Source organism: Pagrus major, chromosome 4 (genome assembly GCF_040436345.1).
Source record: "Pagrus major chromosome 4, Pma_NU_1.0".
In the NCBI taxonomy this organism is placed as follows: domain Eukaryota; kingdom Metazoa; phylum Chordata; class Actinopteri; order Spariformes; family Sparidae; genus Pagrus; species Pagrus major.
Window position 1 is genome coordinate 8,828,480 of NC_133218.1, and position 27,258 is coordinate 8,855,737.

The following is a 27,258-nucleotide window of genomic DNA, read 5'->3' on the forward strand; positions in this document are numbered from 1 at the left end:
AGAGGGAGAGGAGGACAGGTGGATGTAACACAATATAATAAGATGAGTGGAGAAGGAACGCCTGAGGGGAGAGCTGAGAGAAATAGGCTGTCCTGTTAACATGCTGACTTACCTGCACGTACACACACACGCACATACTCACTCTCACACTGACATACACACAGAGCATGATGACAGCCGCTCCAATTTTAAATATCACTTCCAAACACATTCCTATCTCGCTGTCTGCTAAATCTCCATATCTTCGTGAGCTGCTGGTCGCCGAGCAGCCTCCCTCCATCCTACCTGCAGTGTAGCTCACTGACATACTTGGCTGTGGGACTTCGTTGTGCTTTACCTAATGATGAATTATGCATCGACCGCTGTCACTTTGAAAAATGCAATTACCTCAGTGATAAGGCAGATGGGCCTGTTTTGTCTGGCATATGCTGTGCATCTATTAAGAGTCTAGTGCCGGAAAAAGAACTGCTCACACACAAACACTGGCGTGTGGACAGGTTCCCGTATGCATCCATGAACATACACACACACACACACACACCTGAATGGATAAATGCACACATACACCTCCAGTTTAGCCATATGGACACTACTCAGGCAGATGAATTTTCATTGTTACTGTTTGGTGTTTAATGCATTCATCTTGTTGGCATGTGTGCTCTGTGGAAGGCCAGTATCTGCGATCTGTGATTGTGCAATTCAATTAGAATTTACAACAATCTCTTATTCAGACTGAAAGCAGTACTTAATAATAAATCTCATTGTTTTTAGATTAAAAGTTGCCACACATACAGCACTAAACCCAGGGTTGGTGACACAGGCCAGACTGGTTCAGCTGAAAGGCAAGACAAATTAAAGATGACATTGGTCAGCGAAAAGGAGTGATTTTTGAAAAAAGAGAGAGAGGAAAGTTGTTTGTTTATGGGCCAATTAGAAAAACAGAAGGCCAAAAAAAGAAAGAAGAAAAAGACAAAAATAATAGTCTTTTAAAAGAAAGAAAGAAAGAAAGAAAGCAGCAAAGGTTTTCATCAAGTGGGCACAAATACTGTAGGTAACTCAAAATAGCACTCGCATTTGACTTGGAAGTATTTTGAATGTACAGAAAAAGAAAGCATGTATTGTCTTTCATTACTGACAAAACAGTTGCTGATATTCCAATGGACTGAAGCTTCTGCGGCTTACTAAATGAGCTTCCCCAGAAGAGGTCCTAACACTAAACCCTGGGAGAGAGCAGGCAGAGATGCAGTCTAGCAGCACTGTATCCAACAGTCTGCAACAAATATGAGATACGAAAACTGAATTTTACTGCACAAGCACATAAGCAGTTGTGTTTCAGTGCCTTTTTTATCATTGTGTCTTTATGAATTATTGTTGCTGCTGTCATAATATATAATTATAAATTGCTAAAAAATAACTTTAAAGAGACAGAGAAAAAGAGAGCGATCGAGGGAAAGAAGTAAAGGAAGGTCGACAGGCAAATATGTAGAGGAAAATGCAGTGGGAGACAGAGAGGGAACGGTAGAAGGACCGAGTGACAATTGAAAGTGTGATGTGTGATGGAAATAATTCACACTCCAGATCACACAGGGATGCAATGTTGCTCTCTCATCCTGTCCTGCTCTCTGTTCATTCCTTCAATCCCCTCCCTGCCATCTTCTCCTCCCTCTCTAGATCATCCATTTCAGCATATCTTCACATTTTTATCCTCTTTTTTTATATCACTTCATGTCATCTTTGAAGTCTGCCACCCCCCTCACTCTTTCATTTTCCTCACTCCCTCTCCTCTCTTTCATTCGGCCTCCCTGCGGCCATTCATTCAAGGTTTTATGGTAAAGCCGAAATGCTGCTCTTTAATTAGCCTGGAGAGAAGTGATCAGATGGGCTTATAAGACGGCCTCACACAGAGTAACAAACACTGAATAGTAATAATAAAATTATAGCTGCAGTGCAGCAGTGAGTTGGGCCCGAAGCTTTGGAAAAGGAGAAAGGGGAGGAAGATAAGAAAAGGAAGAGGTAGACAAATTGGAAATACAGAAGGGTCCATCAGCAGACCAATCTGGACCAAAAATATCTATTAAACCTTGAAGTCATGTGTCTCTAATTCCCACAGTAAAATGCCTGAGTAGACATAAGATGTTAATTTCTGAATCACCTGGATCTTGAAATCAACATTTGCCGCCAAAGCACGGCCTGATCATGCTGAGCTATCCAAAAAAACAGGAAATTCAGAGGCGGCTTCACACATGGCTATGACAAATACATGAGGGTCCTTCAGCATAACTGCATAGCTTCTTAGCTACTTCCATTAGCAGCTCTGGAAAAAATGACATGTTTATTTCAGAGTGTTGTTAAGACTATTTTGAAACTAGTTTTTACATCAGTTGTTTGTAGTCTGATGATGTTAATGAGCTGCAGCTTTCTATTGCTGCCCATTTTCCCAGACTGTTCGTGATGACGAAAGTGACACACAAAAAAAAAAACCTAAAACCTGAAAGGCCAACTTGTCTCCTGGCAATGGGAGTCAATTGCATATTTTTAGTGGGTTTACCTGCCTTTTAAAATCTGCATAGACACACTAATTCTAGTGTAAATGTGTTATTAGGCAATCAGCTGGCTGGCAAGGATTTGGTATTTTCATGCATGGGTAGGCAGATTTCATCAAAAGAATAATAATAATAACATTGGCAAATCCAAGATACCCTAAAAATGAAAGGCTGATGCAGTGGGAGCACAATTTAAGTAGGTAGTGTAGGCAGATGAATCACAAATAGTTGGAAAAGGGAATAGACACAATTTCATGCAACTCAATAAACAGTAATAAATACAGTCGTCAGTATTATGTGACAGAGAGGTTTGATTCAAATGTAACACATTTATCCACAGCTCAAAAAGTAACCTATTGTTTGAAGTGCCATAGAACTCCAATAGTTGTTGATATTTCTCCAAGAACTAAAAATGTCAACTTTGTGATGGTGCCACAGAAAAGATCAAGGGGTCACCAAAGTTAGGACGATTCATCCTCTGAAGAGCAGCAAAATTCATGGCATCTACCTTATAGTTTTATCAGGATCAAAATAATGAAATGATTGACCACATAGCCTTACCTTGAGCCTTACTGTTAACGTGGCTAAACATTTTAATGCCATCTCAAAGCATCATGTTAGCACCTTTTACCAGTCTAATCTGATAAGAAACCACTTCAAAAGTTTGGTGACTTTGCCCTCAAATGAGGTTTAAGACACCCTTTTCCCCACAGGTTATAATTCTATGCACATGGTTTCAAACATGAACTTCTTTTACAGCTCAATCCAGACTGCTGTGATGTGACGCTGTCTGCTCATCCCACCAGAGCACCTGAACAAGTTTAATGTCGAATGTTTGAATAACTTCACCTGTCTAGGTAATCCAGTGCATTAGCGTGATATCCTCCTTTCCTTGCAGCCGCACAAAATTAGTTTGAACTGTTGTGAATCTCAACTATGTGCTCGCATCAATGCAACAACACAGATACACTGATAAGTTTCCCTGTTCGGCTGTGCAGACGATTGGCTTTTGGGGGAGAGGGAAAGGATTAATGTTATACAACTGCAATCTCAGACTTTTCAATTTGAAATACTTGAAGTGGTTTGTCTCCTCCCTTTTAACATCTCTGGTATAAGTAAGAAACTACTGTAGCATTTAATGTGACAATACTTGTTAACTTTTTCACGCAGTCAACTTCAACATGGACTGGCTTTTCAGATTTGGACCTGTATATTTACAGTAGTGAGTATATACTGTATATGTGCTAAGGAGAAGGGACCAGCATATTCTTCCTGTATTGACTTGAGCTCTATGTGCGTTTGTCTTACAGCTGCAGCAGAATATAAAGGAAAGAACACTGCTTGCTTCAGGCTAAAATGCATCACTTTTGGACTTGTGGCATTAAAATATTTAAAGAGTTTTTACCGAAGAGTGCAAGTTTTCTTTCAGTTTGGTGTGTATTTCTTGTCAGAGCCAATCTCATCTGACTCATACGAGTCTCCTATCCAACCCCATTGATTTCATAACAAACAGTAACTCCGCTTTTGTTGGCATAGAGCATTTCTTCTTGGCTCTGCCCGACAAGAGAGATTTAGAGATACAGAGTACAGATACAGAGTGATGAATTAAAATCAAACATTAATTGATACAGAGTGACTGATGTAGCCTGGCCTCAACTACTGCCTACACCATATTATAATTTCTTTAAATAATGCTGGATATCATTGTTCTATAAATTGTAAAACACTAACAATCTTATTGAAGTGAATAGTGAAGTTTTCCCCCAACATCCTAAAAAAGAGAGGGATTAAGAGAGATGGGGTGATAGTGAGTTTCAGAGGCTTCCTACAACAATGTCATAACAATGACACCAAAAGATGTTTAGATGAAGAACAGAGGGAGGAGAAGGAAAAGGAGTCTGAAAAGCGAGAAAGCCATAGATAGCAGATATACAGTAGATCAAGAGAAATAAAGATAGACAGCGACAGCCGCGGAGGGGCTGAGTGAAGCAGACAAAACGGGACCAAAAAAAGAGAGACGTTACATCCTGCAAGGCATCTCTCTCCCAGAATTTGGCAGGTTATTAGAACCGTGACCCTCAAAAGCTTCAATCCTCAGCTAACGAGGGCAACATCTTGAAATGACTTTTCCGAGCCGTAGGAGGAATAAAAAAAAAAGACAAAAGGATTAAAGAAATGAAAAAGTTTTTGTTGAGATAAGCTCGAGATTTAAACAAAAAAAGGTCACCACCCCTAGAGATGATGAATTACACACACACACACACACACACACACACACACACACACACACACACACACACACACACACACACACACACACACACACACACACACACACACACACTCGGCAGAAAATTACACAAACACGCTGTGAGACACATTCCCTCATGACATACAGGCACCCACACATACACACATAGCATATAGGTCATTTCCCCTCTGGCTCATACATTATTGCCAATTTGGGAAGGGGAAGTTTGTTCACTAAATATTTGATGGACACCCCAAGCTGCAATGAGATTAACAGATTAATCTTGCCAATAAGGATGTGTTTATCAGTATGAAGTTCAGGGTGCACACTTGTGTGTGTCTGTGTGCTCATGAGTGCCACACAAGCCCTAAAGTTAATTAAAAATGCATCGAACATTATACAGCTAAAGACAGCACATAGCTCAAATTGAGTGATAAGGTCACACAGGCAAAATGTGTGGTCTTAATGTTAGAAGACAAAACAACTGCAAAAACAAAACTAAATGGCACAGTCTGAATTTGATATGCTGCAGAGTTTGGGTGTGGAAGCCTTATGGTCCAGTCGAATCAGAAATGAAAAAAGGTGAATTTCAATAAAATCGCTGCAGTCACTGAATTGTCTTGCAGAGGTGAAATTAAATCTGCTCCAATGGAGTGGAGTTCAGATTTAGAAAATTCTTGCTGTTGACTAATAGCAAACAGTCGTGAAAGTGTTGGCCTTAAGGGAGTGCAGAATGTATCATACCTTGCTAAGTTGCACCCCCCCACTTTTATTTAACCCTTCTCTGTCTGACTGTAAACTGCTTCACAAAAAAGGCTTGGTTTGTAAACAGTTTCGATAAGTGTCAGTAGTGGAAATGCCAATCTAGAGCTAGCTTGCTAACTGGGAGCTGTTGGACTGAGTGTTACCAGTCAGTTTGTCAGCTACAGTAGATCTCCAACTTGCTTTGGGAGTGGGCCCTACGTCCACAAGCTTCTCAAACCACGCATTTTGCGAAGACATGCAGATGGATTTTGTTGTGCCACTTTCTGCTAGGACCAAGCCTTTACTTGAATCGGTATAACTATTGGCTTTTGGTGGATTGCTAGGACGTTACTGGGTCAGTTGGTTGACTTTATCACTCTTTTGGTTTCTACACTTTTTATTATATCATGAAAAAATATTTCAATAAACGTAGGGAAATAAATATGCCCTAACCTTGTAACTGCCACTTTTGATACTTTTTTAGTTTTATATTCTCACTTTAAAGCCAAGAATAACCTCAACTGACCTCGGGCTTAGGAAGACTATTCTTCCAGAACAGCCAACTGAGCTTAGGTTTTCACATTTTACACAGAGGGTGCTCAGTACAACCAGTCTTTTACTTTTGGCACCTGACCAACTACACAATTGTTCAGGACCCTCCTGACAGTAGCGGCTGAGAGAATTCAGTTTGCTTCCAGATGTTCCTAATTTTACTTATTGACTGTTGTACTGTTAAACAAAACAGTATTTTAATACTAATTCAAAACCAAGCTTATGAGGGCACCACCAGCTCTGCCCATCGCCTGGCTGAGGTGGTAGCTCTGACAAGACGACCAGGGGCCACTTTGTGGTGCACAGGCTGCAGCCTGGAGATTAGAGAGCCAGCGGAGATTTGCTGTGGATAAATGTGAAGCTGAGCTTAACAATAAATACTACTGGCCAAGATTGTTTAAGGGGATAAGCTGTTCAGAAAAATCTGGCTCTATGTAGGATTGAGTGTGTGTGGCCAGAGTGTGTTTTGTGGAAATGTGTGTCTGCAATTGTGCGTGCACGCTTGAGATTAGCCTGTCTGGAAAGGGGTGAGCATTTGTGGTGTGTGTAGGGAAAGAAAGTTATGCGATGAGTGCGCTGTAGAGACGCCTAAGCCAAAAAGACCAGACAGTCCTATTTGAAAGCCTTTGAAGCTACACAGCTTTGAATAAAAAGGGAGCTAAAAGGACTTAGGAGAGGAATGGGTGTGCCACACATGCACACAGAGAAGGGGCAAGTCACTTTTCAGTATTCTGCTGCCCAGTACAAATCAGACTATTTTCAGAGGTTTTTGAAGCATCTTAGAAAAGCGTTGACACAGTCATTTCCTGTGTTTTTTGTCTGTCTTCAGTCTGTCCAATTACAATCCAAATCCCCACAGTTAATGCCAGGTTTAAAAGGGATCTGTCTGTTACTCTGTCACCACTACACACAAACACACTAGGTGTTTGTCAAAAATGACAGCGAACACCAAACACCAAATCTCTGTCATTCTCACCAAAGTCGACAAAGGAGGACTGTCCCACAATCTTGACTGCAGGTGGTTCTGCTGGCATGAGTTCTTCAGTTCTGGTGAATTTCCCATCCTGGAAAAAATGACAGACAGAAAGAGAGAGAGAGAGAAAAAAAGGCAGAGTGAGGATTATGCAGTTTCATAAATGCTCATACATACTGCAAATATTGCACTGTGGGCTACTGTTTTCTTCAAGAGTCATGAATAAGCCTACGATGGCTTCAGTGTAGTGCATAATGTCACAGATCCAGTAGATCTGGTGTGCAACATAAAGATGGAGAGCAGGTATATGATTGACATAATGGTTCTGTACTTTTTCTGCACAGGACCAAGGTTCGCAGGTACCATAGTACAGCAGTGACAAAGGCTGGCTTTTCTATCTTTGTTGTGCATAAGCAAGCCAAGTACATACATGGGCAAGCACTTCACTGTCATGAGCTGCATATATACATATATTTTCCAGCAGATGCTGGAACACTACAGCTGCCAGATTCTAAATACCCCCAGTACTCACAGCAGCGGTCTGTAGGGACCTTTTCTGCAGCTGAATAATTTAAAATTAGGGCTGTCCAAGTTTACGTGACAATAATGCCTCAACGCAAATTCCTCCAAACGCTGTTAATTTACCTTAAAAAGGTACATTTAGAACAGATAAAAAATGTGCAATTAATTTGTGATTAATCACAAGTTAACTATGGACAATCATGCAATTAATTGTGATTAAATATTTTATTAAATGACAGCCCTATTTAAAATAAATGATAACATTTAGGGACTGTATTTGTAAGAAACAATAAAATTCAGTTAAAATTACATATTTCGTTAACAATTCCTCACAAAGCTGAAAGCAGCAAATGCCTTTATCTCAAACATTTCTGAGTGTTGTTATTTTCACTGACTTTACTTACTATTAAAATGGTTGTCTATTAATTTCTGTTGATCAACGAAGTAATTATTTGGCTAATTGCTTTAGCACTAATTGATTTTAGCTCTGCAAATAACAATTATTTTCAGTTTCGATTTCGATTAATCTGCCGATTATTTTTTCAATGAAAAATGAATTCATTGGTCTATAAAACGTCAGAGAATTGGGATAAACTGTTGTTGTGTAGAGTCATTTGATGGTTGTAGCACACGCTGGACTTATTGAACTGACAGAAGTAGTAGTCAACAGATTGCTGAATTGCAGGTGGAAAGTCGTGCTGCACCATATCCTGACACATCACATCATTTCAGATTTACATGCGTCTTGATGATGCTTACAAAAGGGCTTATATAGAAACAAAAGGTGTGACTTCTTTGACACACTTCAAATGCCACCAGTGTGTGGTGCCCTTTACAGAGGGCAAAGGCAGACAAAGGAGGGAGGTGGGGAGCATATTAGTGGGGAGCATGATGTGTTGTGTGTGTGTGTGTGCACGCATATTGATGTATTCTGTGCAGTAGGAAACTGTTGCCCGCTGATACCAACATTAGTGATTTATGAGATGAGAGTAGAGATTTACAATGATTGAGTCAGAGAGAGAAACATATACATTATGTATAAGGATGTTTGGGGGCTGTATGTGTGGTTAAATACTGTAGTTACTATTGAGTAGAAGTCAGTTATTTAAATGTAACACTAAATGAAATATCGCAAAGGAGACAGAGTAAACTATGAAGAAAAAGGAATATAGAAGACATATGAATATGAAAACCAATATTTAACATTGCAGCCTTTTAACGTAGCACATAACTTACAGGAATAAACTCCTTTTTTGTGCCTTTCAAAATCGATAAATGTTGCTCCTCTACATGACAACATTGGACAGATTCCTGCAACACTCACATTGTAATTCAACACCCAACCCATGATATTGATTTTCTGTGTAGAGGGAAATTCCACAACAACAAGAATGAAATGTTGCCAGCTTTTACTACTATTTGACGGCAGAGCGAAGTCCTTGCTTGAAGCAAACTTTTGCAAAGTGAACATGTTGAGAAGGTGAAAAAATACATCTGACACTTTCTAATCATTTATTCAGGAAACACATTATTATTTTATTTTAGCACAGTGAGCTGTTCCCTGAAAGGCAACCAAATACGATTATCTGATGGTATTTAAGTCCAACTGAAAATATATCACTAAAAGTGCGTATTCAAAGCTTCCTGTATTTAAATGGTCAATGATTTGTTTGCACACTATCCTCTGTACATTTTTATATAGTATATAGTATATAGTATATGAGAACAGCATACTGGCAAGCATTTTTGCATGTTATAACTGTAGTCTGAAGCAGTTAAATACTGGTTATGATTAATACTGGTTATGATTAATATGATTATCGACCCGTCATTGGGAAATTTATATTACCTATTTATTAGTATCGGTAAAATGATATCCAATAAATAGATAAATAAAATAAACTTTTTTATTAAGCTGATAATAAAGTCAAATTGATTTGATTGATTCAACAAGTGCAGCTTCTTCACACTTCGATACAGTAGGCGGCAGAATGTACCTTTAAAGTTGGTTTGTGATTCAGCAATAAAAAGGAGCTAAATAATAATAATAATAATAATAATAATAATAATAATGTGCGTAATATTGGTTATCTTATCAGTATCAGCCATGAGAAGCAGATCTATATTGATATGGGATGGAAAATATTGTTATCATGCATCCCTAATAAAATCAAAATTAGGCCTTCACAGGTCATCACAGCAGACATTTTGCCTTATCATAATAGGAACAGCACAAGTGTTACTGATAACATTAACAAGGGCTCCATTCCCAACAAGCTTTGCCAGAGTGAAAGTGTGCCAGCCTGCACAATACTAGGGCCCTGAAACCGAAGTAGCTAATTGGAATTCAGCCATCATTAATTTTATCATTTACATCTGTGTTTCAGTACTGTGACATGTTAAAAATACTTCTGTGAAAAAGGCCTACTGGTGCCATTTGTGAGCCGATACTGTGTAGTCTGTATAAGCCCTATGCAAAGAGTATGCAAGTAGATGAGTGTCTTGAGAGGCAAGTTCTGAAAAGCCGGAAAATGTTGTTTATCTTTCTGGAGGTGTTGTGGATCCAATTCATCTGGACAATTGTCATAGAAAGTGCCCACTTTATCATCTTAATGGCAGCCTCATACTCACAGTCCTCAACTCCAGCCTGAGACATTTAGATTAGAAAACTAATGAATAGTGCTGTCAGTGTGATGGAGCTGTAGATTTATGATGGTGTGGCCTGAAGTTCTTTTTAGGTCAGTTAGTACATTAATATTTTGACATCTGAATGGGACTTCCGTATGACTGGCTAATCCTTGAATGTGGCAGAAAGGACTCGAACATCACATTCTGAATATTGGTAAATGCTTTGCAGACAGGCAGGAAAAAAAAAATATTTTGCAGGAGACGTGTGAAAGGGAATAAACCAGGCCAATAAACTTTACTTTAGGGCTTCATTAGTTATCTTGATTTACTCATTTTTGGTTTTTGCACATTCACAGTAAAGCCACTGCATGAGTTGCATCAATCTGATAGGGTAAGTGAATGGAGTCATTATTTCTGAATGTCATAAGAATTCATTTATTTTATTTTCAGTCTGCTAAATATACATTGCCTAAATAGTGCTGACTGTAAATGAAACCCTCACAATCCTAATGAGGTTGCAGTAGTTATTTGCAGTAGATTGGTGCTGGAAAAATGACTGGCCACTCAAAACGTGGACAAAAGATTTAATGGTATTAGATTTGTTTTGACAAGTGCTGCATGTAAAAAACTGCAGTATCCCACAGGCTAACAAAGCCTTACAACTGAACACATGAGGTCTCTTGAAAAGCTACAGCAAAGAGCTGCAGGTGAGTAAGGCACAGGCTATCGGTAAACAAAGCCCCATATTACATTGAGTTTTAATTATTCACAGAATACAAATTATGCTTTTAGAGGTTAATTATTTGCATTATGTTTGAAGCTTTGAATGCTGATTAGGCAGAAATGCAGAGTCATTATTTTGTTGATTTAAGTGGGCAAAGGAGTCCTTCAGGCAAAGATTCATGTTATTACTGGCAGCAGATAAATTTGTTGGTGCCTAACACTATTTGTTTCAATTTGTAGAGAATTATTGGTTCTATAACTACTGCGTATCGAATGTGCAAACACACACACACACACACACACACTAAAGTATGTGTTAGCCACGATTTGAAACCTAGACACATTCAAGAGACTTCTAATATATTTTTTGTTAAATATATGCAAAAAAAAAAAAAATAAGGTGAATCAAATATACTAACATGGATGTTACACCTCCCTGTTTTGCTAAATGCATGCATGCACCCACAGATGTGGCAACGGGGTGTTAACTCTCTACGTGCTGAGGATGAGATCTTAGCCAGTGTGATTGACTGGTGATGGTCGCCTGATTGCAAGATGTCATGATTAAAACTGTGTGTGTGTGTGTGTGTGTGTGTGTGTGTGTGTGTGTGTGTGTGTGTGTGTGTGTGTCAGTTTGAGAGCAGTTGATTGATGTGTGAAGATGAAAGGATTACAGGTCTTTTTATTATCATTCCCTTCTGTCACACGCGCACACACATACACATACACACATAAACAACATTTACTGCACGAAGAAGCGCAGCAGACTCGGTCTATCTGACTGGGCAACTGGTGGATTATTACCAACAAAATCAACCAATATTGTGCAGAACTGATGCAAATGCTGATGTAAATGTATATGGTGCACATACATTTTGTGCACTGGTGAATGGCATTTGAGATAAAATGTTTTTTGTGCTAGGTAATTCAGGGTTGATTTCACAAATATATATGTCCTACTGTTAGTTACATTAAAGTATTGTTGGTTTAACTCTCTGCAACAGTATGTTACATCTTATACAGAGGACCAGGCTGTATAAATCACATGAAATTATCCTGAGGAATTCAGAAAGGAGACAGAAGCATTACTTTCATTATCAATGGACAACTGGAGTAAATCATCTTCAAGAAGAAATGTCTGAAGTTAAATATTATTCTAAGCAAAATCATGATATTAAGCTGCCCTTTATGAGGTAAGGCCAACAATACATGCAACCACTCTATTACATGCTATTATGCCTCCAAGCTCAGAGGGAACATTTGTAATAACCATGAAAATACCAAATTAGCATGAAATAAGCCATTTCGCAGGTGGTTTCAGTGTTTGCGTTTGCAAACACTGAAAAAATAACTCAGCCCTAAATTTTACTTTAAGTGTCCGAGGAAGCAAAATGCTCATACACTATATCTTTTTTATTCGCAAATTGACATCTAGGCCCAAGAGGTTTGATGAGATACTCAAGTACATTACATAAAATAGAACATGCTCAAAATATTTCGATTTGTTTCTGTGATTAAGTGGTAAAAGATATGAAAGACAACAAAGATACTGAATATTGAAATGCTGATGCATTTTCTAGCTCACTGCAGTATGTTCTTATGTATATGTGACTAAAGGTCTGTGTAAGTAAATCAACTAAACTAAACTGAATGATCAGCTATATAGAATTGACCTTTAAAACCCTTTAGCTTTACTTGCCAGCAAATGAAAACAACCTCTCTCCACTCATCTCTCTAGCTTGTTGCCCCCCTCCCTCTCTGACTGCCTTCTCTTGTGTAATCACAGGAAAACAGAGAAATGGGGAGGGTTGGAAGAAGACTTACGGGGAGAGAAAACAGAGAAAAGTAATTAAAACACAGTGCTGGAGAAAGAGGAGTGTGCTGGCCCATGACCGGTAGATGCAGCTGCATTGAACCGAAGACCGCAGCGGGATTAACAGGGGTCTAATGCTCCAAGGATGCTGAGAAATAGCTTGCTCGTTGTGTTTGTGTATACATGTGCGAATGTGTGTGTGTGTCCATGGCCATGTGTGCCATGTGCCTTTGTGTTAACAGTATTTCTAAATCTATTCAAGTGTGTGTGGATGTGAGCACTTGTTTATGCATTTGAGGAAAGAGGAACAGAAAAAGTACAGAAAATGTGGAAAGCTGAAAGGAAAGGATTGGGCTTTTTTCCAAGAGCTGAAGATGAGAATGAGATGGAGTGATACAGGCACACTGCAGAAGTCCAGATTTCTACTGACAGATTTAAGACTGACTGTCTTTCTGTCTGTCACAGTGTGTGTGTGTTCGGTTCAGTCTTGCTCCCAAAACCCTCTCTGTTCCAACAGGATTGAAATGATTCACTTCACCACACAATGAAGCTATATCAATCAATTGGCAGTCGGCACCGGGTACAAAATTACAAGCGACACTGAAAGAGATATTGACCCTTTCTACAAAGAGACAACTAATACAAAAATGAATGATGAATTAATTAACAAGAATAAATGATACAAAGCAAAACAAAAGAAGGCTTCACAAAGAGTCAGGGAAACAAATGTCAAGATCTGCTATCAAAATGATTACACATTTTCTACCACGCTTGAGGTGAGTTTAAGATGATAACCTCTGTCTCCTTACAAAGATAAAACAAACCTTTGATGTCAAATGACTTCCTTTTTTACTGAGGAAAGCACCACTCCTGTTGTCATCTACATGCTAATTCCACATTTGCTACTTTGCGGGATCGGGATTGGGGCTGATATGGGCATTGTTTCACTGATCAGGATTGGCAATTTTGAACGTGGACCCAAGCCTGATTATTTTTACGTCAGCTGTAAACGGAGCACAATTTGTGGAAGAACGCAGACGCCCGCGTAACGTTAGTCTGGCAACTCTGTGGATAAAATGTCTGCAGTGTGGAAATATTTTAAATTAGAAAGCAAAAGCGGTCCAACAGCGACATGTAACATCTGCAATACGACCGTTTTCACTTTGTTTACTTGGTTGTTTTTGTTAAAAACCAAAAAACAAATGAAAACCAATGTTGCAATAACATATGCAGAATAAGAAAGAGCCATATGAAAGTATTTACTTTGTTTCAAAAATTAAAAAACCTATTAAGGAACAGCTTGGATGCAGGTAATTTTTTCTTAATGCAGCTGTATTATCTAGGAAAATATTATTAGGGCTAAGTATTGGATATATATATATATATATATATATATATATATATATATATATATATATATATATATATATATATATATATATATATATACATATATATATATATATATATATATATATATATATATATTTCAGTCAGTCAGTATATGTATATTTCAAGTCGCTGGAGCAACCAACCCACAGACAGACAGACATTGCCATCCCTCGAGCCATGCCGCCAGCACAGCTGAGAAACTAAACACTTTTTCCTTGGCCTTTGGGCTTAGCTTTCCAGCTTTTTATTTTTTATTTTTAAATCTTCTGACAAACAAAGACACAGTCAACAAAAAGGGCTGAAAGAAATTTGGAATCCCATTATAAATTCAAAATCACCTTCATGTTTCCTCTGAGAATTCCCTTGCTTCATTCTTTTACCTGATCAACATTCCCATCACCCATCATCCGTCCATACTTTCAAGGCAGTTTATTTGCTCCGTTTTGCTCTTGCTCTATCTCTCTCTACCCTCACGCACCTTCTGTCTCTGCCAAATCCTTCAATCTCTCTCGGTTTCCCTCTTCTTCCTTACCTCCTCCCCTTCCTTTCTGCTGCTACCCCTCTCTGTGATAACATAGACTACTGTTCGGCTTGTGCCTCGACCTGCTGAATTTCAAATAGGCCCCTTCAACAAAAACCCAGAGCCATGGTCTCCCCTCTCTGCTCTCCCAGAATATCAACTAGTCCTGCAGCAGTGCCAACAATCCTGCAGCCCCCAAGCCCGCCAAAGCTTTGCATATCCACTTGTTGCATTAAGGAAAAGAACAGAGAGGTGGGTGTGTCAGTCGTCACTCACTGCTCACCAGGTAAAAACCTTTGGTTGTACTTAAGAGAGGAGCACATGTGCAATATGTTCATATTGCTTGCTCTTTTCCTATTGGTGGAAATATTGGACGAAGAAAGCGATCATTTTATTGCTGTTTCATAATATAAAGTTCAGAGAACGGCTATTTGCTTTGGTCCCACTGAATCCACATTTTCTCCTTGACATCAGCTCACGGTCCACACACAGACAAACTTAGAACCCATTCAGTTTATTTCTATCCATTTTGCCTGTCAGTGGATTCAACCTTGGGTCCTTCTTGCTGTAAAGAGACAGTATCCACCTTTCAATTTTAACTTAGAGAAATGAAAACTTAAATAATAAAAGTGCAATTGGGGCTCAAAGCTAATAAAATAATGCAGCAAATGATGGAAATTAGGGTTTAAAAAACAACATTAAAAAACAACTAAAGCAATGCAATAGCAACGATTAATTCAGGTATAAGAGGACTGGTGGTACTATACTTGAATCTGAGCGTATCTGAAGGACAGTTTGGATGATGCTTTCACCATGTCAGACAGAATTCATGACCGCATAGCTAAACATTCAGCAGACTAATGGTTACTAATGGCTATCGACCCATGTTTGTATAATTCAATTAACTCTGTGTGGGCTCCTGCTAACATAGAATACCTGAGGTAGATGGGGAAACGGGAGAGGAAATATGAGCTAGGCTCTTGAAAACTGCATTTCCGCATCTGTATGTGAAGTACTTTCGCGAGATGTTTTGAAAGATTGCTCGTGTTCCCACCCTTACATGCAAAAGACTTGTTGCACTTGTGGCAATGAGCACTGTCTGCATGGATTCTCGTGAAGGGTAACCACACTTTTGTACTGTCTGTGCTGGTGTGTGTGTGTGTGTGAATGTGACGGACAGGCAGTGAGAGCCCGCCCCGCCCCCTGCACAGGACAGGCTCCCACACAGATCTCTGTTCAGGACTAGGAATAGGGATTCTTTACATTTTAACAGACAAACTAGATGAACAATTGGGGGAAGATATCATGCATTTTAAATGTCTGACAGCCCATCACTAACATTAGTCCTGCCCTTCCTCACCAATGAAAACAAAACATACAATTCGTCACAGTTTTTATTATGAAGGATCTATTTTTAGTTCATCATCGTCTCGTCTTAGTCATGGAAAAAAGGTTGTTGATGAACATTTTTCGGTATAGTTTCAGTTAACAAAATTAACACTGGTTTCACAACCCAGGCCAATACTTCACAAAACACTGCTGTTTTTTTTTTTCTAATTTGCATTCCGTAGCTCAGTCTCTGCTATGAACAGCAAGCTACAGTCCCTTGGCTGTCATAGACACAATTAATCAGCTGCTGATAGTAAATAAGTAACTCCATGCAGTAGTGCTGCTTCTTTCTAGAAAGTGGGAAAGTTTACCCAAATGCTCTCAAACCTTTTCTGAACAGAACCATAGTCCACTTTTTGGACCGTAACCCACCAGTTAGGAACCACTGAACTAGATCAGCGACAACCATCACTGACATGTCATCATATGACAGTTTTATCACCTCCAAAAACCTAAAAGGAATGGACACACCTGTTTGCAGTGCAAGAACAGAAAAAAACGGAGAATATAGACACATTTGCAAAAAATATTTTACACCCCTTGCTAAACATAGTAGTTGATGGACAAAAATGTGTCAGTATATGTTTTGATATGTAATTGATTAACCATTTACGCGTTCAGTAATGTAATATCAAATGTACACCGGTTCCAGCTTTTCAAATCTGAGAATTTTTTTTTAAGCTAACCTCAGTTTATTTTACATATTACCCTTTGGAGATTTTAACTTTTTCGTACATAAGCAATACATGCAATTTTAACCTAACAAGGGGATGTGGTAACTTGTGGAGGGCATTTGTAAACTCAAACTTATGTGTTGTGGTTCAAAACAAATCAATCAATATGAAAGTAATTGTTGTCGCCATATTTCTGCAATATTATACATTTTATTTGTACACCACAGTGATCATACTTTCTACTGCACAGGTACAGAGAAGAGAGGTGACTCACTCATGGCTACCCTGATTAGACTATTAAGCAGACAGGAAGAAGCAAATAAATCCAAAAAGGGTTATTACCTTGTTGATCCAGGTCTCAAACTTAGGTCCTTCAGTTGTCAGGAACAAATCTGGAGTGGGGAGGACAGAGAAAAGGGTGCAAGTCAATAAGTGATACATCGGTTCATTGGGCAATCAAACACAGTCAAACGCAGATTTGATGACTTGGATTCCTTGTTGTCTGTAAACAGGAGAAGTAATCTTTAATAAAATACATATAATTGAGGTTTATAAGAGCTTCTGCATTATTGACTCCTGATGGCAAAATACTATTTTAGTAAAAGATAGTAAACAGTAACTTAATACAGTATATAATTAGCCTTCTTCATTGAGATGAGTGAAAGAAAATTGGTTCACAGCATCTGTCCCATTGCTCTTGTACTTCTCTGGTCTCTTTTTAAAACAAGTCACTAAACTATGTTTGACTGCTGCTTGAACAGACACAATGTAAAACTATCTACACGGCAGCATCATGAGCTTCGACATGCGTCATAGTATTGCCCAGAAAAAGGGGCAAAACTGTGTTCGTCCACCTGAGTGACATGTTTCCATTACAGCTGATAGGAGCTGGAGCCCATAAAGACCCCTGACCACTACAAATCATTCGACCTGGGAATGAATGCTGAATATACCCTTTTCCATCAAAGACAAAAGCCTGATGTTGGTGAGTGCTGATGGGCTTTATTGGCCAGTGTAAAAAGGGGATGACTGACACAACACGAGCATTGGCAGGACAATATAGAGACCTGTCAGGTACAATGCACAGGGCTACTTTTAAATATAAGGATTATTTAAACATTGTTCACACTCGTACAGCTTACTGGTAAAAAGAAAAAGAAAACACGAGTGTGTTAAAGCTTTGGTAGTGATAAACAGGAAACGACTTTGACATGACTATTCTATTTAACTCTAGCACTGACAGGCAGTGGACTGTTCAACACATAATATAGTTGGAATATCAAAAGCAATAAGCTGAATTTGCTTTTTGGATGGAAAGGGGAGAGTGTGGGGATCTCCCAATGAAAGCAACAGGATTTTACTCAGCTTTCTGGAGGCTTCACCCCCTGGTAATGCCTGAAGCTCGCTCTATTGGAATCCTATAAACCTGCACTTGTAGTCATATTGCTTGCTCTTGAAGCTTAGACTGGAGGTTTCACTTCTAATGTGGTTTCTGTGTGCCTCTTTGCGAGAGGACGTTTACTTTCATCACTGCATTCTCTGGACTGCGGTTCTGCCCCAGTAATTGGACATGAAATAAATATTGGCATTGATCTGCCTTAGGGCCCTGTTATACGCCACATGTTGCCATGCTCTGCATGGGAAAATATAAATGATAATGGAATAAGGCATGAATGAAGGGAAAAATGAGATGTGGGTCATGATAGAGACTACTGTTGAAATCCTGTATCATGTAGATGTGGTGTATCATGTACTGAAGTAGCCAATGCAGCTATGGGAATTTAAATACACCACGGCATGACCCCTCACTTTAAAAAAATATATCTAATAGATTAAAAAGAAGCATTTGACTGAATGAATCTGTCTTTAGTTGGCTACATGTCAAACACTGTATTGACTGAAAAGAGTTCCTCTCTGAGCATGACAATCTGAGCCATCCCTTGTACACTGACAGATGTGCTCTGAAATGTTAACCCAGGATTCCACTGCAGTCATCCCCAGAACAGAGGGGGAATAGAATCAGCAGAGCTCTACTCTCCAGGAACATCCTGCCAACTCATGTAAGGATTCAGAAAGTTATCATGTTTGAATCTAGGTTTTTAAAAAAAACATGCATTTCATGCTTCCCACTCGCTGGTAGGTTTTCCTGACAAATGACATTCTATAGAGTTTACTGTAGTGAACCTGCCCTCCTTGTGTTACGACTTACAGTATTTAAAAAAATGTAATGTTTTTATGGAGTATCTATGACACCAACTTCTGCCAATTACTGACTACACTGAATATAAATGTGTGGTTTAATTGAACGACTAAGATATTAAAAGTATCATATATGAATTATTATATTCTCTAAACTGTAATTTGAGGCTCTGTGCATTTGTGTTTGCTCAAAGGAAAAAATGGTGGATATTTATATAAACCCATCTATAGCTGTTGGGCAATTTGTCCAAAAAGGCTGTAATTTTCTTCCTTGAACACCGCTAGCCACACATCCACTACCACCCAGTTACACACACACACAAACACACAGCCATTTCAAATCATATTCAAGACTCAAAGGCAACATTAAACCATGTTTTTAAGACACTTAAAGTGCTAAAACAACTTTTTCATCTTTAAAACTTTGTGGACTTGCAGACATGTTGCCCACACACACTCAAAACCTTTTACAAATGCAAAGGGGATAACAAATGCATGCATATATTATGCATATGTGCACACACACACTCTACAGGATACACTTGGTAATTTGCACATTGTGTATGTGCTTGTAGTCGCACTGGGTGGTGTGCTGATGAGCTTGGCTAATCAGCCAATCAGGCCTCTTAGACAGAATCCAGCCGTGATTGGCTGATTAGGTGCGATGGCAATGTATCTGTGAGAGTGGCATGGGGTAGACCGAGGAGCAGAGAGATGCACAAGAGGATCTTCATCTTGTAAACACTTAGCATTCTCGCTGTGGGGCCTCTCATCTCACCACTTGCCTCTTATTTTTTTTTTACCCAAGTTCACTACTGCCAAACTCCTTCTCCACTAATTTCTCATGCCAGTCCAACTTGAGACTGCCCTGCAGTTCCCTTTACTGGTTTGATTATCACAATTGCCAGGTTGAAACTGATGACTTGGAAGTGGAAAGTGCCCTTGTATAGGACTCTTGACTGAAACCTGCTTTCTCCATGTAAACTGCACCACACATGACACTGGTCTCTGATCTGTCCTGACAGGTGATGCACTTTTAGGTGTGTGTCAAGGGGAAAATGTATCGTCAGAGAAGTCGTTTCCCTTTGTTAAACTGAGAAATAAGGTAATCTTAATGTGATCCTTCTGACATAATCCTCCTCAGTGCATTGTCCTTTCTCCACTCTCTCCTTCTTTACCCCCCGTCCCTGCCAGAAAGTATTCTACACAGTCTCATAAAGAGCTGCTAGCTTGCAATATAAACCTAACTGCTGCCACCATCACTCACTTTAACACAGTTTTACTGTTCCAGGGACTTTTACTGGGCCGCCAAGGGCCTTTTAGGGACTCATTCAAGTTAAAAGAGACATTATAAAGAGGCACAGAAATAAACAGACCAGAGAAGAATCAAACATAATAGAAACAGAGTGGATGCTAAGTGAAAGTCCTTTGTGTAATTAAGCGGGTTGTTTGTTTGTATTGACATGCTTTCCCTCGGTTTAATTTCCGCAGTATTTTTTTTTGTTTTACGCTTGCCTCAGCAAAGTACACAATTACACTGATATTTCTCTCATTCTTTTCAGACATCCAGGAAATTCTCCTTCACAGAAATATTCTATTCTATTTCTCGATTTTCCTTGATATTGACAAGAAATGGGCGGAATGCTAAAACCTACACCTTCACACAAATATATTTAGTTCTTCATAATTTATGTTTAACAAGTAATTTTGTCTTCAATCTCCTAAATAACTTACTGATCCTTTAGGTTTCTTTTATCATCATTATGTTATAATCAGAATAACTTATTTCAACTTTGTTCCTGAGAAATCTTGTTTTTTCTGTCAGTTTGGTCGTGTGATGCATATTAGATCATTTGAAAAGTCAGACAGCTTCATCGTTGAATGATCCGATTAAAAACCGCTGAATGACTTTTTGGGATGAGCCACCCACTATTGCAGGTGGTTGGAGAATGAATTAAAGAGGAGCTCCACTGATTTCACACATCAAAGAGGTGGGGAGTACTACTACATATGTGAAAAATGGTGTATAAAGCTTTTTGTGGCTCCAGCGGGGCTGTGAGAGGTCTAATAAACTGCTAGGTGCCAAGTTATGTCCCTGCAAGTTTGAAAAATCAGGGTGTGTGGAGTTAGAAAGAGTGAGGTTAGACTTCTGCAGCACACTTCCAATCTATGCTTCAGATTGGAGGCAATGCTAGCTTCTATTAGCATAACGTACATGAATCTCTGACAATCAAAACATATATATTATTAAGGTTAATTCGCCCATCAGTGCTCCTGACCAAGGCACTGGCATAGAACTAGAGTAGGTCCTCGGGTGCCATACGGTGGCTGCCAACTGCTCCTCAGGGATGTGTTAAATGCAGAGTACAAATTACACTACATTGTACTCAGTAGGATTGTATGTGACTAATAAAGCTTGTATTTGGCTTGTATTTTTCGTCACGTAGGAACCAGGATTTAGCATGGAAGAAGAATGTGTGTGTCTTACAATGTTATGGGAGTGTAATGCTAAATCAGTGGACTATTCTTTTGGGGCTCAGCCCACCACTGGAGGCAAGGTCACATTGCCTTAGAAAATAACATCTAGGCAGTGTGAACGCATCACGAAAGCAGTTTCATGGTCATTTCGAGAGCTTCAGGAAAAAAACCTTACTTGCTGATCCCATCTTACATTTTGTGACCACTCCAATTTAATGAGGAGGTGCTCCACCTGCATGTCAAACCCAGGTCACCCTGTCCTCAAGGAAGAAAGAGATTTTGATACTCTGAAACAACTGCATGAAACAAAAGGAAGGCTCTTTTTTATGTTTTTTTCTGTAACAAAACAAAACTTGGCAATGGCAGAACTGCCAGCAGCTCAGCGTGACTGTAACAGCGGAGGGGACACCTACAGGACTTTTGTTGAAGAGGTGACTGTGAGGTCACACAGGTGATATCAAACAGGCCGTGGCTGTCCCAGTATGATGACGAGCCACTAGTAAGCTTGTTAGACCTGTGTGATTGGAAGTGACCAACAGGACCATCAAAGCCTGTTACAGCCATGGCTCAGTGGAAAAGAATGAGCAGGGACGCTGTTGTAGTGTTTTGAACAGTTAGAATAAAAGTATGTTGTAATTTCATTTGCATGATTTTGGATGCTGGTAGTCCAAATGTCTGCAACCGACCTTTTGAAAGCAGGTAAAAAATGACATGTTGTAAAAGCAACATTATCACAGTTTTAGCTTTACTTCTTTAGCCATCACTATGAATTAGGTTTGAATTTAAAATTATTTATATTGAACAGGAATTTGGACCACTGACAAGCTATATCTCTACACCTTCAGGTAGTGCTTCATCAGAAAACCTGTCAACACAATGTCCTCAAAGAGACTTAAAGAGAATTGAGTAAAAATCTGTCTCATTGTTTTTATTTAAATATTGTGCACTTAAGGCTTTTAAACCTTCGGTAGCTTTTAATGCCATTTGGAATTGTGTTCTGGTAAGTGGTCTGTACTGGAGGTAATTGTTTGTCATTGAATTCAATCCCAAAGAATCATACATTATTGTATTATTTTATATTATCATTTAAAAATAAGATGTCTGATCCTGAAAAAAGTCCACTGCTATGACATAAACCCTAAGCTTGCTTTACTTTGTGCTTTATTTATCACTTTAGGTCAACAAAAAGTACACTACAGACATCAAACCCTAAAACCATTCAACGACACCACTGATCTGACACTCTGCAATGTGAGCGCATACACACATTCAAAGCACAAGCTAATGGAGCTGTCACACTCCACCACTCAGGAAAGATGCATACATAATTGAGGTATAAAAATGTGTTTGTGTTGGAGGTTGGAGTTGCGTAACAGCAACAGGGATTCAGGGCTCTAAGTGGTATGTCATGTTGCCGGATAATTAAAGACATGCTAACTGTAAAGACTAGAGTGATGGCTACACTAGGCATCAAGAAACACACGGCAAAGGGAGTGAGAGACACTGAGACAGTGAGAGACCAGATGCTAAGGCCATCCAGTTTTCAAGGTGCATCTGAATACAAAAAAAACAGGCTTTCAAAAAAAATCACTACAAAGCAAAAGCAGGCTAATCCCTTCATTGCAAGAGAAGCAATCTATAATCACTTGATTATTTCCTCTACGTTCCTCCTCTTGTACACTTGCACACAGACTAGTTAAATTGTTTATTCCCTACAAATGACACTTCAAAAAGCACACTGTCACACCCACATGGACGAGTACATGATGAGCAGGCTGCATAAACACATGAACACCCGCCCACACACTGCATGGCTGAGTTATTCAAATATCTATGTATGCATCTGCCTGTGAATTTCGTTGTCACTGGGTTGTGATCCACCAATCATCGACAATCAGCCGGTCCTTTCACACTAACAGAATAATTGCAAGTGTGTCTCTTGTTAATAACAGAGTATTAAGAGCAGCAACTGCCACAGCTCAAGTGTATTAAAACAAACAACAGAACAAGGTAAACTGTAGCACAAACCAACATGCTGCAAAAAGACTGGGAGGGTACTGTACGTCTCCTTGCTGTTTCTGTTGGGACTAATATCAGCATGCTGCATTAAGGTTTGATTGGCTCTGTGCTGTTTCTATTAGGACACAGGTGAGATTAATATGACCTGGTGAGGGCAGGTGTATACTATTTGTTGGACACATGTTGGCATCAAAACATGCAATGTACCTCATGTGGACTAAAACATCTGTAACCACATGAGAGTTAGTGTAGTCTAGTTTGAGACTAAACAACATAATCAATGTTTTTTTTTTCTCTCTCTATGAGTTCATTTATATAATCTGGAGATCTACACAATGTTGCACCTGCTTCACACAATTTTAAATTTGAGTGTCCACACTCACTGCTAAATCATAACTAGCTTGTTTCACACTAAAGTGTAGCATCCATGTAATATAGGTGAAAAAGACTACTGACTAATAGAACTTAGAGCTCTAAAATGGTGTTTTAATGGTCTCAAAATCCAAAGTAATGTAGTCTTTGATGCTTGTTCTGTTGATATTTTTACTAGGATGAAGATGTCTGTAATTTATGCAAGTATGGCCATAAATCAACATCAATGACAATCGCATGCAAACATATAAGGGCACACTCACACTAGGCCATCCATACTGTGTCCAAGCAATTTGATCCCCAAAGTTCCAGTTTGTTTGACTAGTGTGAGTGCTTCATACCGTGCCCAAGCCCTTACATTTCCTTGGCCCTGGCACGGTTGGAAGAGGTGTGCTTCGACGCGTTACGGTTGCTGATGCACGAGCACAAGCTCGGGTGCGCAAAGTGGACATGAAGTATAATCATGCGTATTACGCCACCTTGCATAATCAAGAAATCCAGGAACGTGAGAGTGCCGTCTGTGAGCAAAACGACACAAAATAAGCCATAAAAAAGCCAGTAAAGTGTCATGTTCTCTGGGTTGTAACCCCATTGTGCTACAACCGCGCTACGACATGATGATGTATGTACAAGAGGTAACCATGCTCAGGCCCACTTGTGGCCGGACAATGTGAGTGCAGGCCAGTGGGGGTGTGGGAGGAGGGACAATTGTGCTGTGGCACGGTACAGAGCAACTGGGCCAAGTGTGAGTGCACCCTAAGAGATTCTGCCAAGTCAATACCTTCACGACCAATTGAGGCCAGTGGCAATCTCAAGTGGATGTAGCACAAAATCACACTAACTGTACAGCACAATCCTGCATGAGTATATTAGTGTCGTCATAAATGTTAATTGATATATCTATCACAGACAGTTTGCTCTCAATGTAGCCTAAGTATGAAAGAAACCTTTTGTCCCATTCGATCATTGGGCTTTCCCATCTTTGTAACTGCTCAAACATGACATAGTTCATAATGAACAACTTCCACCTGCTTAGGGGTATGCTGTAACCTTGAATTTACACATAGATGGTGCAACAGGCTTCGACAACACTTGTTGCACTACAGCACCCTACAGACAATACCTTTTTCAGTTGTGCAGGATCAAATTAATCTTTTTCAATTCTTCTTTTCACTGATCAGATTTTTTTTGATTTAATAAGGAAAAGTGTTGTAAGGATGTTTCCTGCCTTGACATTTTATGATTCTGTATCTAATTAGACAAAAAAATAACAAACACATCACATCGCACACATCTCAGCGGAGACTACCAACTTTACATCAGACTCAAGTCCTTTCAACAGTCTTTCATAAGACTGGAATAAATTCTCTTGTTCTCTGTCTTCATTCAGGGAGACATGTAACATTTTTCCACACTTTTTTAATCACAAAATTTTGTTTTGCAACAAGTGATGTCTGTTTGGATCTTCAAAACGGAATGTAAGCTGTACTTGAAATAGATCAGTTTCGTAAATATACACTGACACTTGTTAATTAAAAAAGTGAGGTAAAGTGAGTTAATCCAAGTTGATACTCAGGTTTCAACTGCTTTTGCTGGAGAGGAGAGGAGAAGAGGGGAGAGAAAAGAAGAGAAGAGAAGAGAAGCTGAGCGTGGGGAGATGAGCGGTCCTTGAGTTATTCATAGCCTCTCCATCAGATTTGTTAAGGGGATTGGAAGCAATTTAAAGGCCTCCGCTGACTGTTTGACTCGAGCAGCATTATGTCTCTCTATTCCATTATGTTGAGCCGCAGTGTGGGGATAAAGACCAGGCTTCCTATTAGCCTCTGTATAAACAGATAGGGTGATGCTAGGCGGGTGCTAAGTCTCGGTAGAGAGGGAGAACTCTGACATTGAGGAGAATAGACAGCAGCAGGCGAGAGCTTTTACTATCTCCTTGCTTTGTCTCACTATCACCTTCGCTCTATCTCCTTCTCTCTGCACACACATACCCCCTTATCTGCCATACTCTGTGGCCCAGGACAGTAGCACCGCTGCTGTGTATCAAGAGGTGTTATGACTCTGAAGAATTGTGAACTGAGAACAGTTGCAGGTCTGTAACTTGAAACAAATGGATGAGCACATTAAAGGCACAATTCAAGACCCAACTTTAAAAAAAAGGGCAGCTATACCAGCAAAAACTCAATGACAGGAGTGGAAACTGCCAGATAAATTAAAGAATGTTCATTATAATGATAACTATGATGATAATGATGTGAACATTCACACTGATCAGCGATAAGGTTCTGTAAACGCTGGTGCCAAGCACACGCTGCACTCCAGCTGAATCAGCAGCTTGGGAAAAAGGATATTGATGACCCATTACTGCTGTATGCTGCACAGAAAAGAAAGATGACAAGGATGTTTTTTACGAAATTCATCAAAGACAAGAGGGGTGAGGAGAATCCAACACTCTGTAACAAGAGTTGCTGTCAATGGTTGACAAATCTTATTGTATGAGTCAACATTAATTATCCTGGTGACTGAAGAACACATTTGCAAAAACAAATCAAACTTCTGAGACCCCATCGGCACCAAAAAATCTTTCACGCGTTATTTACAGCCTAAAGTTATGTTATTTAAGTGTTTGATAAGTTGTATAAATAATCAAGGCTGAGTTACTAGAGTAGACCATCTAAAAAGTGTTTCCTAAACACTAACAATTAGCATACACAAAAGAGGAAGCCCTTGTAAGCACTCCTGCGACATTATTTTGTGGGAAAATGTGCCCAAAATCAAGCTAAGTAATGGCCCTGTAAATTCAGATGGATTTTGATTGGCTGTCGGTGTTCCTAGTGTTCATCAAATCGCTCTGAAAGTGTGATACTGTTTGCCACTGTGGAGGATATGTTGACTCCACCATCAAGTTGAGTTGGAATCATTTTTAAAACAATCTATTTATAGTTATTGTGAGAGTTCTCGTTCTTGGTGTGGGCCCTTAATACCACACACTAACATCAATAAGGTTTGTCACCACAGAGGAAAAACAGGCCTTCCTGGAGCACAAATCCCTCAATGTGTGTTTTTTGGCATTTCTACTGAGAAAAACTGAAACAATGCGCAAAGTGCTTAAGATGTGACATTCAATTCTTTCTGTAAGCTTTCAGTACCTTAAATGGATAATGTTACTAAACTGGTGTGATTTTTACCTCATTGTAGTGATTAAGTAAATGAAAAAGCCTATCTTCCTCAGTGTCCCTGTTATTCTCCTCCATATAGAAACAGATTAAATGCTGCAAACCGGAATTGGCTCAAAAAGCAGAACAGCGAGGGATGAAGTGAACAGAAGAGAGAGAGTAAGTGTACAGTTATTGCTTATTACTCTGTTCGCACCCGTACCCTTTTACTCTCATGCCTGCCACGACAGTACAGACGTGCAAGTACGCACACACACGTATTCACTACACTGTACCAACCCACCCACACTATC

At 39.4% G+C, this 27,258-nt stretch overlaps 1 protein-coding gene across 1 annotated transcript in view; it reads right to left on the minus strand.

Annotated features, from left to right (window-relative positions):
- The window catches only part of itfg1 (integrin alpha FG-GAP repeat containing 1), a 147,800-nt gene that overhangs the window by 105,569 nt on the left and 14,973 nt on the right, over positions 1 to 27,258 (minus strand). The window contains exons 7-8 of the mRNA XM_073464857.1: positions 17,067 to 17,116; positions 7,067 to 7,154 (exon numbers count right to left, since the gene is read on the minus strand). Coding sequence (XP_073320958.1) covers positions 7,067 to 7,154; positions 17,067 to 17,116 — 138 coding nt within the window. The remainder of the gene's footprint in view (positions 1 to 7,066; positions 7,155 to 17,066; positions 17,117 to 27,258) is intronic.